At 47.1% G+C, this 17,119-nt stretch overlaps 1 protein-coding gene across 2 annotated transcripts in view; it reads left to right on the top strand.

Moving 5' to 3' along the window:
* Positions 1 to 17,119, top strand: part of LOC111951822 (arginyl-tRNA--protein transferase 1) — a 181,009-nt gene that overhangs the window by 138,425 nt on the left and 25,465 nt on the right. For both annotated transcript variants that reach the window (XM_023970061.2, XM_023970060.2), the window contains exon 11: positions 14,520 to 14,640. In XM_023970061.2, the coding sequence (XP_023825829.1) occupies positions 14,520 to 14,640 (121 nt within the window). The remainder of the gene's footprint in view (positions 1 to 14,519; positions 14,641 to 17,119) is intronic.

Raw genomic sequence — 17,119 nt, 5'->3', positions numbered from 1 at the left:
AACAAGTTCCGCAGACATGCGACTAAAATAAATGGAATAATGTGTCCCTGAACAAAGGGTAAAAATCAAAAGTAACAGTCAGTATCTGGTGTGGCCACCAGCTGCATTAAGTACTGCAGTGCATCTCCTCATGGACTGCACCAGATTTGACTGTTCTTGCTGTGAGATGTTACCCAACTCTTCCACCAAGGCACCTGCTCAATGGGATTGAGATCCGGGCTCTTCGCTGGCCATGGCAGAACACTGACATTCCTGTCTGGCAGGAAATCACGCACAGAACGAGCAGTATGGCTGGTGGCATTGTTATGCTGGAGGGTCATGTCAGGATGAGCCTGCTGGAAGGGTACCACGAGGGAGGTGGATGTCTTCCCTGTAACGCACAGCGTTGATTGCCTGCAATGACAACAAGCTCAGTCCGATGATGCTGTGACACACCGCCCCAGACCATGACGAACCCTCCACCTCCAAATCGATCCCGCTCCAGAGTACAGGCTTCGGTGTAACGTTCATTCCTTCAACGATAAACGCTAATCCGACCATCACTCCTGTTGAGACACAACCGTGACTCGTCAGTGAAGAGCACTTTGCCAGTCCTATGTGGCCCTGCGACAGTGGGTTTGTACCCATAGGCAACGTTGTTGCCGGTGTTATCTGGTGAGGACCTACCTTACAACAGGCCTACAAGCCCTCAGTCCAGCCTCTCTCAGCCTGTAGAGGACAGTCTGAGCACTGATGGAGGGATTGTGTGTTTCTGGTGTAACTCGGGCAGTTGTTGTTGCCATCATATACCTGTCCCACAGGTGTGATGTTTGGATGTACCGAACCTGTGCAGGTGTTGTTACACGTGGTCTGCCACTGCGAGGACGATCAGCTGTCCGTCCTGTCTCCCTGTAGCGCTGTCTTAGGCGTCTCACAGTACGGACATTGCAATTTATTGCCCTGGCCACATCTGCAGTCCTCATGCCTCCTTGTAGCATGCCTAAGGCACGTTCACGCAGATGAGCAGGGACCCTGGGCATTTTTTTTGTGTGTGTTTTTCAGAGTCAGTAGAAAGGCCTCTTTAGTGTCCTAAGTTTTCATAACTGTGACCTTAATTGCCTACCCGTCTGTAAGCTGTTAGTGTCTTAACGACCGTTCCACATGTGCATGTTCATTAATTGTTTACGGTTCATTGAACAAGCATGGGAAACAGTGTTTCAAACCTTTACAATGAAGATCTGTGAAGTTATTTGGATTTTACGAATTATCTTTGAAGGACAGGGTCCTGAAAGAGGGCCATTCCTTTTTTTTGCTGAGTTTATGTATGGGATACGCATGGTATACAGTGCTTTCGGGCTTTTTTCAAAATGTTGTTAAGTTACAGCCTTATTCTAATTTGGATTTGATAAATAAAATCCTCTGCAATCTACACACAACACCCCATTATGACAAATCAAAACAGGTTTTTAGAAATGTTTGCAAATTTATACATTAAAACAGATACTTTATTTGCATAGGTATTCAAACCCTTTGCTCCCGAGTGGCGCAGCTGTTTAAGGCACTGCATCTCGGTGCTAGAGACATCACTACAGACCCTGGTTCGATTCCAGGCTGTATCACAACCGACCGTGATTGGCCCAGCGTCATCCTGGTTAGGGTTTGGCCCAAGTAGGCCGTCATTGTAAATAAGAATTTGTTCTTGACTGAAATATGAGACTCAATATTGAGCTCAGGTGCTTTGTGTTCCCATTGATCATCATGTTTCTACAACTTGATTGGAGTCCATCTGTGGTAAATTCAATTGATTGGACAAAACATTTCTGCAGCTTTGAAGGTCCCCAAGAACACAGTGGCCCCCATCGTTCTTAAATGGAAGAAGTTTGGAACCACCAAGACTCTTCCTAGAGTTTGCTGCCCGGCCAAACTGAGCAACTTGGGGGAGAAACTTGGGGGAGAAGGGCATTGGTCAGGGAAATGACCAAGAACCTGATGGTCACACTGACAGAGCTCCAGAGTTCCTCTGTGGAGATGGGAGATCCTTCCAGAAGGACAACCATCTCTGCAGCACCCTACCAATCAGGCCTTTATGGTAGAGTTGCCAGACGGTAGCCACTCCTCAGGAAAATGCACATGACAGCCCGCTTGGAGTTTGCCAAAAGGCACATAAAGACTCTCAGACAATGAGATTGAAGTAAATGACTATCGCCCGTAGCACTCACTTTTGTCATCATGAAGTGCTTTGAGAGACTAGTCAAGGATCTTTTCACCAACACCTTACCTGCCACCCTAGACCCACTTCAATTTGCATACCGCCCCAATAGGTCCCCAGACAATGCAATCCCCATCACACTGCACACTGCCCCATCTGGACAAAAGGAATACCTATGTAAGAATGCTGTTCATTGACTACAGCTCAGCATTCAAACCATAGTACCCGCCAAGCTCATCATTAAGCTTAAGGCCCTGGGTCTCAACCCCGCCCTATGCAATTGGGTCTTGGACTTCCTGACGGCCCGCACCCAGGTGGGTGAAGGTAGGAAACAACATCTCCACTTCGCTGATCCTCAACACACTGGGGCCCCACAAGGGTTCGTACTCAGCCCCCTCCTGTACTCCTGTAGGCCATGCACACCTCCAACTCAATCATCAAGTTTTCAGACGACACAACAGTAGTGGGCTTGATTACCAACAACGACGAGACAGCCTACAGGGAGTAGGTGAGGGCACTCGGAGTGTGGTGTCAGGAAAACAACCTCTCACTCAACGTCAACAAAACAAAGGAGATGATCGTGGACTTCAGGAAAAGGCAGAGGGATCACCCCCCTATCCACATCGACGGGACAGCAGTGGAGATGGTGGAAAGCTTCAAGTTCCTCGGCGTACACATCAGACAAACTGAAATAGTCCACCCACACAGACAGTGTGGTGAAGAAAGTGCAACACCGCCTCTTCAACGTCAGGAGACTGAAATTTGGCTTGTCACCTAAAACCCTTACAAACTTTTACAGATGCGCAATTGAGAGCATCTTGTCGGGCTGTATCACCGCCTGGTATGGCAACTGCACTGCCCACAACCGCAAAGCTCTCCAGAGGGTGGTGCGGTCTACGCAACGCATCACTGGGGGAAAACTACCTGCCCTCCAGGGCACCTACAGCACCCAATGTCACAAGAAGGCCAAAAAGATCATCGAGGTCAACCACCCAAGCCACTGCCTATTCACCCCGCTACCATCCAGAAGGCGAGGTCAGTACATGTTCGTCAAATCTGGGATCAAGAGAGTGAAAAATAACTTCAATCTCATGGCTATCAGACTGTTGAATATGTCCGTAAACACACCAGCCAGCTGGTCTGCGCATGCTCTGAGGACGCGGCTGGGGATGCCGTCTGGGCCGGCAGCCTTGCGAGGGTCAACACGTTTACATGTTTTACTCACGTGTGCTGCAGTGAAGGAGAGCCCGCAGGTTTTGGTAGCGGGCCGTGTCAGTGGCACTGTATTGTCCTCAAAGCGAGCAAAGAAGTTGTTTAGTTTGTCTGGGAGCAAGACATCATGGTCCGCGACGGGGCTTGTTTTCCTTTTGTAGTCCGTGATTGACTGTAGACCCTGCCACATACCTCTCGTGTCTGAGCTGTTGAATTGCAACTCTACTTTGTCTCTATACTGACGCTTAGCTTGTTTGATTGCCTTGCGGAGGGAATAGCTACACTGTTTGTATTCGGTCATGTTTCCTGTCACCTTGCCCTGATTTAAAAGCAGTGGTTCGCGCTTTCAGTTTTGCACAAATGCTGCCATCAATCCACGGTTTCTGGTTGGGGAATGTTTTAATAGACGCTGTGGGTACAACATCACCGATGCATTTGCTAATAAACTCGCTCACCGAATCAGCGTATTCATCAATGTTATTGTCTGACGCTATGCGGAACATATCCCAGTCCATGTGATCGAAGCAATCTTGAAGCGTGGAATGCCTAGTTAATAAAGGTTCAATAAAATATAAAACAATTGGCATGTGACTAATAAAATTTGGTTTGATTTGAGATTGAACTATTGAACTCTTTGGCCTGAAAGCCAAGTGTCACTTCTGGAGGAAACCTGGCACCATCCCTACGGTGAAGCATGGTGGCAGCATCATACTTTGGGGATGTTTTTCAGAGATTAGGAAGGCCTTCCACTAGATGTTGAAACATTACTGCGAGAACTTGCTTCCATTCAGACACAAGCATTACTGAGGTTGGGCGATTTAAGCCTGGCTTACAGTCGGCGTTCCAATTCATCCCAAAGGTGTACGATGGGGGTTGAGGTCAGAGCTCTGTGCAGGCCAGTCAAGTTCTTCCACACTGATCTCAACAAACCATTTCAGTTTGGAACTCACTTTGTGCATTGTCATGCTGAAACAGGAAAGCCTTGCCCAAACTGAAGCACAGAATCGTATAGAATGTCATTGTGTATGCTGTAGCGTTAAGATTCCCCTTCAGTGGAACTAAGTGGCCTAGCCCGAACCATGAAAACTGCCCCAGATCCTTATTCCTCATCCACCAAACTTTACAGTTGTCACTATGCATTCGGGCTGGTAGTGTCCTCCTGGCATCCGCCTAACCCAGATTTGTCTGTCGGACTCCCAGATAGTGAAGCGGGATTCATCACTCCAGAGAACACGTTACCACTGCTCTAATGGCTTTACACCACTCCAGCCAACGCTGCTTGGCCAGGGAAACCCATTTCATGAAGCTCCTGACGACTAGTTATTGTGCTGATGTTGCTTCCAGAGGCAACTACTCGGTAGTGAGTGTTCCAACCTAGGACAGATCATTTTTACGCTCTGTGGCGCTTCAGCACTCGGTGGTCCCTTTCTGTGAGCTTGTGTGGCCTACCACTTCGCGGCTGAGATGTTGTTGCTCCTAGACGTTTCCACTTCACAATATCACCACTTACAGTTGACCGAGGCAGCTCTAGCAGTGCAGAAATTTGACGAACTGACTTATTGGAAAGGTGGTTACGTAGGACGGTGCCACGTTGAAAGTCACTAAGCTCTTCATTAAGGCCATTCTACTGACAGTTTTTGTCTACGGAGATTGTATGGCTGTGTGCTCGATTTTTTTATACACCTGTCAGTGTGGCTGAAGTAGCCGAATGCACTAATTTGAAGGGGTGTCCAGATGCCTTTGTATGTATTGTGTGTGTTCTTGAGTGCGCTCTAAGGTGTGGAGAATCGGAGCAGGTGGTCAGTCCAGTCCAAGTGTGCAGCAGTCTGATAGCTTGTAGATACCAACCAGCTCAGAGACAGTTTCTATCAGACCTCATGCTCCAATACCGTCTACCCGAAGGTAAGGGATAGAACAGTTCATGGCTGGGGTGTATGGGGTCATTGATGATGCTGCTTGCCTTCTTCAGGCACCGTTTCGAGTAGATGTCCTGGATTGGTGGGAGCACAGTCCCAGTCATGTACATGGCTATCTTCTCCCACATGCTGGATGACCACAAGGTCATGAACGGAGAAATTCCCGTACCAGGCCGTGATGCAACCGGTCAGGACGCTCTCGATGGTGCAGCGGTAGTATTTGGATAGGATTCGAGTTGGCATGCCTAATTTCTTCAGCTGTCTTAGGAATGGTGGTGTTGTCAGTCCATGACATGTCCTTCGTGATGTGGATGCAAAGGAATGTCAAAACTTGTGACTCTACTGCAGTCCCTCTGATGTGGATCGGGACTTCTGCTTCCTGAAGTCAAAATTCAACTATTTTGTTTTGCTGACATTTGAAGGATAAATTATTTTCATGACACCATAATGCCAGTTCATTTACCTCCTCCCTAAAGGCTGATGCGTCATTATTAGTTTCAGGCCTACAACCGCGGTGTCGTCAGAACTTGGAGTTGGTGTTGCAGAAAGCCATGCGGTCGTGGGTGAACAGGGAATACAGCAGAGGACTGGTGACACACCCTTGGGGGACCCCCTGTGTTATGAGTCAGTGTGGGGGAGGGGTTGTTGCCTATCCTCACAGCCTGTGGTTTGCCTGTCAGGAAGTCCAGGATCGTTGCAGAGGGTGGTGTCCAGACCCAGGGCTCTGAGCTTTGTGCTGAGCTTGAAGGAAACAATTGTATTGAATGTTGAACTGTTGTCAATGAACAGCATTCTCACATAGGTGTTCCTATTGTCCAGATGTGTTACTGTCATGTGACTAGCGATGGAAATTGCGTCTTCCGTGGATCTGTTGGAGCGTTAGACAAATTGGAGTGGGTCTAGTGTGCCTGACATGAGTTTGGACGTGTTTGCCTTGCCATTTAACTCAGACTGGTGTATTTTTCTAAACAGTGGCTGCACCACTTGGTCTGAATTTTCTGAGACATGCAAGGCTTTTTTAGGGAGAGAAGGGGGATTCCAGAAAACCAATCAGCACTACTGGCAGAAAGAGTTGGGGCCATAACATAAAGGCTAGTCATACTCACTCACGCAGAGCAGGCTGGGGCTCAGGTGGCTGGGACTGGGGCAGTATATGTTTGTGTCTGTACTGTTTTCCTGCCCATAAAAGATCTTGGGCAATATAGAGAAGGCTGGGACTGTATGTCAGTGGCTGGGGTTGGTGCTGTATGTCTGTCTTTAACGGATAACATACAGCCATACTCCCCCAGATGGGCTGGGGCTGGTCCTGTATGTCTGTAGCTGTCTGTGCTACCTCCCTGCCCATAAAGACCTGGAGAGTTGAGGAGATTAAAGGGCCATGTGAGTCTTGATACCTGTAAAGCTGCTCGCTGCCTTCAGTCTGTCGGGCTCAATCGAAATAAGATCCTGTAAAAATATTTTCTCATCATTAACCTGTCGTCCATGGAGCACTGATGCAGAGCCGTGCAGGGGCGGAAGGAGTGGGGCAAATCCTGGGAGTGGGGGTGAGTGTTTCAATTTGTGTGTGTGTTTCCTTGTGAGAGACAAAACGACTTGGCGTTTAGTTTGTTTACATTCGTCTTTCATTGGTGCCGTACCCCTCTTTCCACCTCCAACAGCCTTCACCATTCTCACCCTGAACACTGATGTGTAGGTTGATCTGTGTGTTAGTGTGACCCAGTCTGTTTACATGTCATTCAGCAATGCATGGCAGGGACCCCCCAGTTCTGTCTGTCTGTGGATAATGTGAATGTGTGTGTTTTTAAGACTGAGACTCAGAATGAGAGTGGAGGTCATTGTGAACTGTGTGTGTTAGAATTGGGAGGGACAGATAGGGTGTTTATTTGTCTTTGGCTGTGAGTGACACACACACACATCCAATTGGCTAGGTGAATGTGACCCTGGGTCAGAGCTGGCCTGGGTCTGGGTCATACTAAGCCCTCTGTGTCCASTGTCAGTTCAGACACACCTGGGTTGTGTTAATTTGGGCATAATGTAGTAAAGCACTTTGTAATGGAGAACTGGTGTTTCTTATTGGATAAATTCCAGCAGTCCCTCCTTGTCAAATTAAATTATATTTTATTTTTATTGGTCCCATACTCAAATTTAGCATGTGGGTGTTGCGAAATGTATTCCTAGCTCCGACAGTGCAGTAATATCTTAATACACACACATCTAAAAAGTAAAAGAATGGAATTAAGAAATATATAAATATTAGGACAAGCAATGTTGGAATCTGGAGTGTGTGTACAGTGTATTCAGACACCTTGACTCAAGGATGATCAATGGAAACAGAATGGATGGAGAACCATCTCTGCAGCACTCCACCAATCAGGCCTTTATGGTGGAGCGGCCAGACGGAAACCACCTCTCAGTAAAAGGCACATGACGGCCCGCTTGGACTTTTCCAAAAGACACCGAAAGACTCTCTGACCATGATAAACAAGATTCTCTGGTCTGATGAAACCAAGATTCTCTGGTCTGATGAAACCTGGCACCATCCCTACGGTGAAGTGTGGTGGTGGCAGCATCATGCTGTGGGGGTGTTTTTCAGTGGCTTGGACAGGGAGACTAGTCAGGATCGAGGGAAAGATGATCAGAGCAAAGTACAGAGAGATCCTTGATGATAACCTGCTCGGGACCCCAGACTGAGGTGAAGGTTCACCTTCCAGCAGGACAACAACCCTAAGCACACAGTCCGGACAAGTCCCAATGTCCTTGAGTGGCCCAGCCAGACCCTGGACTTGAACCTGAACGGACATCTCTGGAGAGACATGAAAATATCTGTGCATTGATGCTCCCCATCCAACAGAGCTTGAGAGGATCTGCAGAGAAGAATGGGAGAAACTCCCGAAATACAGGTGTGCCAAGCTTGTGGCGTCTTACCCAAGAAGTCTCAAGGCTGTAAACGCTGCCAAAGGTGCTTAAACAAAGTACTGAGTAAAGGGTCTGAATACTTATGTGAATGTGATATTATGTTTTTTTTCTTTGTCATAATGGGGTATTGTGTTGGAATGATGTTTGGAATTGATTGAAAATAACAATTTAATCAATTTTAGAAGAAGGCTGTAATGTAACAAAATGTGTGGGAAAAAGTAGGCACCCTTTAATTGATGACAGCTTTGCACACCCTTGGCATTCTCTCAACCAGCTTCATGATGAATGCTTTTCCAACAGTCTTGAAGGAGTTCCCACATATGCTGAGCATTGACTAGAATACAGTATATACATATGAAGTGAGGTAAACCGTATATTATTTAAATTGACCAGTGTTCCATGACTAGGTACATGGGGCAGCAGCCTCTAAGGTGCATGGTAGAGTAACTGGGTGGTGGCCGTCTAGTGACAATGACTAAAGTTCAGGGCAAGGTACCTGGCGGGGGCTGGTTAGTGGTGACTATTTAACAGTCCGATGGCCTTGAGATAAAAGCTGTGTCTCAGTCTCTCGGTACCAGCTTTGATGCACCTGTACTGACCTCGCCTTCTGGATGGTAGCAGGGTAAACAGGCCGTAGCTTGTGGTGGCTGAGGTCCTTGATGATATTCTTGGCCGTCCTGTAGATGTCCTGGAGGGCAGGCAGTGTGCCCCCAGTAACGCTTTGGGTAGACCGCACCACTGTGTGGAGAGCCCTATGCTTGCGGACGGTCCAGTTGCCATACCAGACAGTGATACAGCCCGACAGGAAGCTCTCAATTGTGCATCTGTATAAGTTTGTGGATCTTATGGGTCAATCGGAATTTCTTCAGCCTCCTGAAGTTGAAGTTTCTTCACCACATTGTCTGTGTGGGTGGACCAATTCAGATTGTCAGTGATGTGTACGCAGAGGAACTTGAAGCTTTTCAATATTCTCCACTGCGCCCCCGTCGACGTGGATGAGGCCGTGCTCCTTCTGCTGTCTCCTGAAATCCACAATCAGCGCCTTTGTTTTGTTGAGGAAGAGGTTATTTTCCTGGCACCACTTCGCCAGGGCCCTCACCTCCTCCCTGTAGGTGGTCTTGTCATTGTTGGTAATCAGGCCCACTGTTGTGTTGCCTGAAAACTTGATGATTGAGTTGGAGACATGCATGGTCATATAGTCATTGGTGAATAGAGAGTGCAGGAAGGTGCTGAGTACGCACCCTTGTGGATCCCCTGTGTTGAGGATCAGGGAAGTGGAAATGTTGTTGCCTACCTTTACCACCTGGGGGCGGCCAGTCAGGAAGTCCAGTACCCAGTTGCCCAGGGCGGGGTTCAAACCCAGGTCCCGAGCTTAATGATGAGCTTGGAGGGTACTCTATTGTTGAAGGCTGAGCTGTATTCAATGAACAGCTTTCTGAGATAGGTGTTCCTTTTGTCCAGATGGGATCGGGCAGTGTGCATTGCGATGTAGATTGCCTCATTCGTGGGTCTATTGGGGTGACATGCTAATTGCAGTGGGTCTAGTGTGTCGGGTAAGGTGGAGGTGATATGATCCTTAACTAGCCTCTCAAAGCACTTCATGATGACAGGAGTGCTGCGGAGCGGTAGTCATTTAGTTCAGTTACCTTCACTTTTTTGGGTACATGAAGCAACTGGGGACAACAGACTGGAATAGGGAGAGATTGAAAATGTCCGTAAACACTCCAGCCAGCTGGTCTGCGCATGCTCTCAGGACGCGGCTAGGGATGGCATCTGGGCCGGGAGCCTTACAAGGATTAACACGCTTAAATGTCTTACTTACGACGGCCACGGAGAACGAGAACTCGCAGTCCACGTAGCATGTGGTGGCCAGCGTTGGTGGCCGACATGGCTGGTTTTCCCTTTATAATCCGATTCTCTGGAATCCCTGCTACATGCATCTCGTGTCTGAGCAGTTGATTTGTGACACCACTTTGTCTCTCTACTGAGGTTTTGCCTTTTTGATTGCCTTACGGAGGGCATAACTGGACTGTTTGTACTGAATCATATTCCCAGTAACCTTGCTGTGGTTAAATGCAGTTGTTCGCATTTTCAGTTTTGCGTGAATGCTGCCATCTATCCACGGTTTTTGGTTTGGATAGGTTTTAATTGTCGAAGTGGGAACAACATCCCCTATACATTTCCTGATTAAGTCACTATGCCAGTGTATACGTCAATGTTATTCTCAATCTGGAACATATCCCATTCCGCGTGATCAAAACAATCTTGAAGATTCAGATTGGTCAGTCCAGCGTTGACCAGTCCTTACCACGGGTACTTCCTGTTTGCATTTCTGCCTACAGTGGGGCAAAAAAGTATTTAGTCAGCCACCAATTGTGCAAGTTCTCCCACTTAAAAAGATGAGAGAGGCCTGTAATTTTCATCATAGGTACACTTCAACTATGACAGACAAAATGAGAGAAAAAAATTCAGAAAATCACATTGTAGGATTTTTAATAAATTTATTTGCAAATGATGGTGGAAAATAAGTATAATAAGTAAATCTGACACAGCGGTTGCATTAAATAGGCCTACGTTCATTTTAGATTTTTTTGGCGTCGTAACCGACTTCAGTGGGAAAATGCTCACCTTCGATGGCACGCTGAAGTGTGCTCTTCACGGATGAATCCCGGTTTCAACTGTACCAGGTAGATGGCGTCGTGTGGACGATCTGTTTGCTGATGTCAACATTGTGAACAGAGTGCCCCATGGTGGGGTTATGGTGTGGGCAGGCATAAGCTACGAACAATGAAAAAAAAAATACATTTTATCGATGGCAATATGAATGCATAGAGATACTGTGACGAAATCTTGAGGCCCATTTTCGTGCCATTAATCCGCCCGCCATCACCTTATGTTTCAGCATGATAATGCACAGCTCTATGTCGCAAGGATCTGTACATAATTCCTAGAAGCTGAAAATGTCCCAGTTCTTCCATGGCCTGCACACTCACCAGACATGTCACCCATTGAGCATGTTTGGGATGCTCTGAGTCGACGTGTACGACAGCGTGTTCCAGGTCCCGCCAATATCCAGCAACTTCACACAGGCATTGAAGAGTGGGACAACATTCCACAGGCCACAATCATCAGCCTGATCAACTCAATGCGAATGAGATGTCACACTGCATGAGGCAAATAATGGTCACACCAATGCATCCCTAGCATATCTGCTGGCCAGGTAAACTCTGTAGAAGTAATTGTGGAACTGAGAAGGGAGAGCCTTAAAGCCAACCTAGAAAAGCTGGAGAGGAGAGAGAGGACACTGAGGATGGAGGGAAAGAGTGACAGTGAAAAAGAGTGAGGGTTAGATAAGAGGGAGTGAGGAAAGAGAAGAGAAACACCTTGTGGTGGTGAGCTCAGGCCAACACTCCAGTCCAATAAGGAAAGGGAACAGACTCACAGATAGTTACCAGACTCCTCTCTCTCTCTCGCTCATAGCCACTGTTTGCCTGCCACTGCTTTTACTACCTCTCTTCTACTCTTTCTCTCTTCTCCCAGCTCTCTCGCTCCAGACCACTAATACCTGTGTCCTCTCATATTTTGGTGTTCTATTCCTCCTTTTCTCCTGCTCCCTTTTTCCTTTTTGGATAAGTGCTGAATTCTCTGACTGGGCTATGAGCCTCCTGTCTCTTATTTGTGGTTATATAGGCCCTCTCTCTACATCTTCACTTTTTTTCATCACACAAATCTTTAAAGGCACAGACGTAGTATGGTCTAGTATGGTCTGCTTTCCAAATGGCACCCTATTCCCTATATAGTCCACTATATAGGAAACATATGGTGTCATTTGGGACATAGACATGGACTTTTTATATTGCCCTGCATAAAATTCCATGTCGTCCTGTGCCTGTTTCTTGTCATGGTATAGGAGAGTACAGAGAGAGGCCTGTCCTTACACGTTGGTTCACTCTCTCTCTGATTAGAAAGTATTCTGGTGCTACCAGAGTGTAACTGTGGCTTACTCACTCCATCTACGCCTCACTCCATCCCATCCCTCTCTCCTCATGTCCCTTCACTCATCCGTGCCCACGGATGTTTTCAAGAGGTCCAGTGTTGGGATGAAGGTGTGTGTGTGTGTGCATGTGAGAGAAACATGTGAATGTGTGCTTTTGGTGTGCGATGATGAGGGAACCCATAGAGTAGTTGTGGTGAAGTGTAACAATGTCTGTGACTGTTGGCAGTCAGAGAATGTCAGTGGGTGTGTAGCGTGTCCACTGCAACGCCACTACCACTCTATTCATCTGTTGGCACCAGGATAAGTTAACTCACTAACACATCCCCTTCAGCTGGCCCTGGTGACCCTGTTTGTCCCCATCGTGGGTTACGTGTCCAGGGTTATATTCATTAGGCAACAAATGGAGGCTGTGACCTCACTGTGTGTGAACGTGTGTGTGAACGTGTGTGTGAACATGTGTGTGTGAATGTGTGTGACTGTGTAACGTGTGTGTTGTGATGTAGTGTGTGTATGTGTGTGCTGTGCGTGTGTGTGTGTGTGTGAAGTGTGTGTGAAGTGTACGTGGTGTGTGATGAACGTGCGTGTGTGTGTGTGTGTGACTGGTGTGTATGTGTGTGTACGGGTGTGTGTGGAACGTGGTGTGTGTACGTGTGTTATACGTGTGTGAACGTGTGTGTGACGTGATTGTGTGTACGTGTGTGTGAACGTGTGTGTTGAACTGTGTGTTGTGTGTGATGTGTGTGTGAACGTGTGTGTGGAACGTGCGTGTGTGAACGTCGTGTGTGACGTGCGTGTGTGAACGTGCGTGTGTGAAGTGTGTGGGTGTGTGTGTGAACGTGCGTGTGTGTGTGTCGTGAACGTGCGTGTGTGTGTGTGTGTGAAGTGCGTGTGTGTAACGTGGTGTGTGTGGTGTGTTGTGTTGTGTGTGTGTGTGAGCGTGTGTGTGTGAACTGTCGTGAAGTACGTGTGGTGTGAACGTGCTGTGAGTGTGTGTGTGTGAACGTACGTGGTGTGTGTAGACGGTGTGTGTGTGTGACGCGGTGCGAGAGAAGGCGTGTTGTGTGTGTGGTGTGAGGAAGTGTGAGAGAATGTGTGTCTGTGTGAGAGAAAGTGTGTTTGTGAGAGAACGTGTTTGTGTGTGAGAGAAAGGTGTTGTGTGAGAAGTGTTTGTGTGTGAGAGATGTTTGTGTGAGAGAAGTGTGTGTGTTGAGAGACGTGTGTTGTGTGTGTGTGAGAGAACGTGTGTGTGTGTGAGAGAGACGTTGTGTGTGGTGAGAGACGTGTGTGTGTGAGAGAACGTGTTGTGTTGTGTGTGAGGGAACGTGTGTGTGTGTTGGTGTGGAACGTGTGGGTGTGTGTGAGAGAACGTGTGTGTGTGTGTGTGTGTGTGTGTGTGTGTGTGTGTGAGAGAAACTGTGTGTGTGAGAGAGAACGTGTGTTGTGAGAGAGAAGTGTGTGTGTGAGAGAACGTGTGTGTGGAGAGTGAGTGTGTAGACGTGTGTGTTTGTGTGTGTGTGAGAGAAGTGTGTGTGTGTGTGAGAGAACGTGTGTGTTGTGTGTGAGAGAAGTGTGTGTGGTTGAGAGACGTGTGTGTGTTGTGTGAGAGAGGGAAGAACGTGCACGTGTGTGTGAGAGACGTGCGCCGTGTGGTGCGCGTCCGTGTTTTGAGATGTGGCAGAAGGCCTCGTGGAGGCGCTTGCTTTTTTATTGCATAATCTCTTGGTTGTGTTTATCAATATACGTGTGTGTTTGGTTGGAGCATGTGTGTGTATAATGTGACTGTTTGTGAGACAGTGCAGCATGCCTGTTGGAGGCGCCTTCTTGTTTACAGTGTAATCTGTGTGTTTGTTTGGGTCCATGTGATCAATTCAAGGCCTTTGATAACAGGCCAAAGGGCCAAGGTTCTGCTGCACTCTCCTCTTTCCCCCTGTTCCCGATTTTCTTTCTCTTCAGCCTTTTCCTCTACATCTGTCTTTCCCCATGATCTCTGTCTAGCTCAGTTTATAAGTATGTCTAACACTCGAAATATTGTGGCAACCTCATCAAGATGTTCAGATCTCTTGTAGTAAGGTGTTGGGTAGATATTTGCTGCACCCTGGTTCCAGTCCCGGTTGGGACAACCCCCCCAAATTTGCCGCAATATTATGTTTGTTTGTATCTTTTGGCGTAACGGCTAAGGCTAACATTTTCTGGACCAGGGTTTGAGTCCCGGTCGGGACCACCCCCAAAATTTGGCTGCAATGTTATGTATGGTAAAGTAACAACCACTTTCTCTGTCGCCTCTCTCTAGGGGCAGTACCAGCCTTCAGACCTCCTGTGCCCAGAGACATATGTCTTTGTGCCCATAGAACGCTGCATCCCCAGCCTGGAGCAGACCCACTACGCACGCTTCAACCAGGACCCCGACGCAGGTACTGAAAACAACACAGCAACCTACAGTACACTATGAACGCTATCCTACGGCACACTGACCTATATCAGTCATTCTTGTGGTTGGCAGTAGCCTCAAGGTTACAGAATTGGGCCAGTAGGGGGGTTGCTGCTTCCAATCCTCGGGGGAAATGTGGCTGCAGTGAGACGGCAACCGGAGGGTTTCTGTCATCAAAATCTCAACTACCATTTACTGCCGTTGTGCCTGTGTGCGAGGCACGTAACCGCTACAACTGGTTCGGTTTGGGGAATAACATGAAGCACAAAAAAAAACTAATTTCCAATTGACATTGACAATAACGTTTCGATTGTATTCACAAGCTGTTATGGATGCGTGTTTGCTCAGATGAACCTGTGTGTGTGTGTGCGCCCGAACCAAACTAATCCGAGTCTGATCGTGCAGTATGTTGAAACCTCTGGCTTAGCTCCAGACACTGAGCTTTCCCTGAACCCAGGTCAGTTTGTGTGCTGGCTCCACTGTGGTCAGACACTGTCATTATGGAAGACTCAGGGTGCATCCCAAATGGCACCCTTTACCCTACATAATGCACTACTGGGCCCTGGTCAGAAGTAGTGCACTATGTAGGGAAAAGGGTGCCATTTGTGATGCAGATGCTGTTATTATTACCAGAATAATGATATCAGTGATAATAGCTGGGCCGACCAGCAGACGCCACAGCTGGGAGGGAGAGAGTGGAGAGGAGGACAAGGAGGAGAGGGAGAGAAAGAGGTTTCGTTGCGGATAACTGCTGAGTGGGGTACTTGAAAGTACTCTCTCGCTCTTACTCACACATAATGATACACACACACACACACTCCCCTCCCTCTCCCTGTTCTATCTATGTCCCGCTCTGCTGACTGTTCAGTTCTCTGTTGTTAGAGTTCTATATCAGCACACACACTTCTTTAAACTGTTTCTACCTCACCCCACACTTCTACCCCCACTGCCGGGTCTATAGTAATCCTCTAAGCTATTTAGCTCTTCCAAGATGAGCCTGGCTCCGTTTAGGCGAGCCCCACCTCTACTCACTGATCTGGCTACGTAAACAACAGGCTAATATGTACAACGACCAGATCTTGAGATGGAGAGAAAATCCTCTAGAAACCATTCAGAAGAGTTGAAGTATTTGTCTCCAGTGTGTATGGCAGCCTGCAAGCGGAGAGAAAGAGAATCGCTGCATTTTCACACACACAAACACAGACAGTTGCTTTGGCTGTTTCCAGTGTCTAACACACTAATAGTGTGGCGCAAGCGGTCACGTTGGTCTTGGCAGGCAGATGTGTGCGTACTTTCAGGTGTTTGGTGTGCGTGCGCACTGCGCACGCAACTGCCTCATTCATTCATTTTTATTTAGCTACTTTGTTACATTTGCCACTGTTTTCCAGGGAGTTGTGTGACTGTGTGCCAGGGTTTCCGTTAACTGGTAATTGCCGCTCCCGTGAGTTAGCTGCGTTCCTTTTCGTTTCTAAAGACAAAGGAATTCTCCGGTTGAAACATTATTGAAGATTTATGATAAAAACATCCTAAAGATTGATTATATACTTCGAATTTGAACAGTTCTACGAACTGTAATATGATTTTCGTCTGAACTTCGCCTGGATTGCCCGCGCCTCCTGAGTTTGGATTGTGTACTAAACGCGCAAACAAAAAGGAGGTATTTGGACATCAATTATGGACTTTATCGAACAAAACAAACTTTATTGTGGAACTGGGATTCCTGGAGTGCATTCTGATGAATCATCAAAGGTAAGTGAATATTATAATGCTATTTCTGACTTCTGTGGACTCAACAACATGCGGGTATCTGTATGGCTTGTTTTTGTGTCTGAGCGTACTCAGGTTATTGCATGTGTGCTTTTACGAAAAGTTTTTTAAAATCTGACACAGCGGTTGCATTAAGGAGATGTTTGTATCTTTTAGCAATGTTTACGATGAGTATTCTGTAAATTGATGTGGTCTCTGCAAAATCACTGGATGTTTGGAGGCAAAACATTACTGAACATAACGCCACCAATGTAAACTAAGATTTGGGATATAAATATAACTTAATCGAGCAGAACATACATGTATTGTGTAACACGAAGTCCTATGAGTGTCATCTGATGAAGACCATCAAAGGTTATGATTCATTTTATCTCTTTCTGCTTTTGTTGACTCTCTTGGCTGGAAAAATGGCTGTGTTTTTCTGTGCTAGTGCTGACCTAACATAATCGTTTGGTGTGCTTTCGTCGTAAAGCCTTTTTGAAATTGGACACTGTGCTGGATTTACAACAAGTGTATCTTTAAAATGGTGTAAAATACTTGTATGTTTGAGGAACTTTAATTATGGGATTTCTGTTTTGAATTTGCGCCCTGCAATTTCACTGGCTGTTGTTGAGGCGGACGCTAGCGTCCGAATATCCACGAGAGGTTGACAAACTGTGGTTTTGGCAAGTCGGTTAGGACATCTACATTCGTGG

The sequence above is a fragment of the Salvelinus sp. IW2-2015 genome, linkage group LG25 (genome assembly GCF_002910315.2).
Source record: "Salvelinus sp. IW2-2015 linkage group LG25, ASM291031v2, whole genome shotgun sequence".
Lineage (NCBI taxonomy): Eukaryota > Metazoa > Chordata > Actinopteri > Salmoniformes > Salmonidae > Salvelinus > Salvelinus sp. IW2-2015.
Note: the sequence above shows the minus strand (reverse complement) of the source record. Positions and strands in the feature narration are given on the sequence as shown.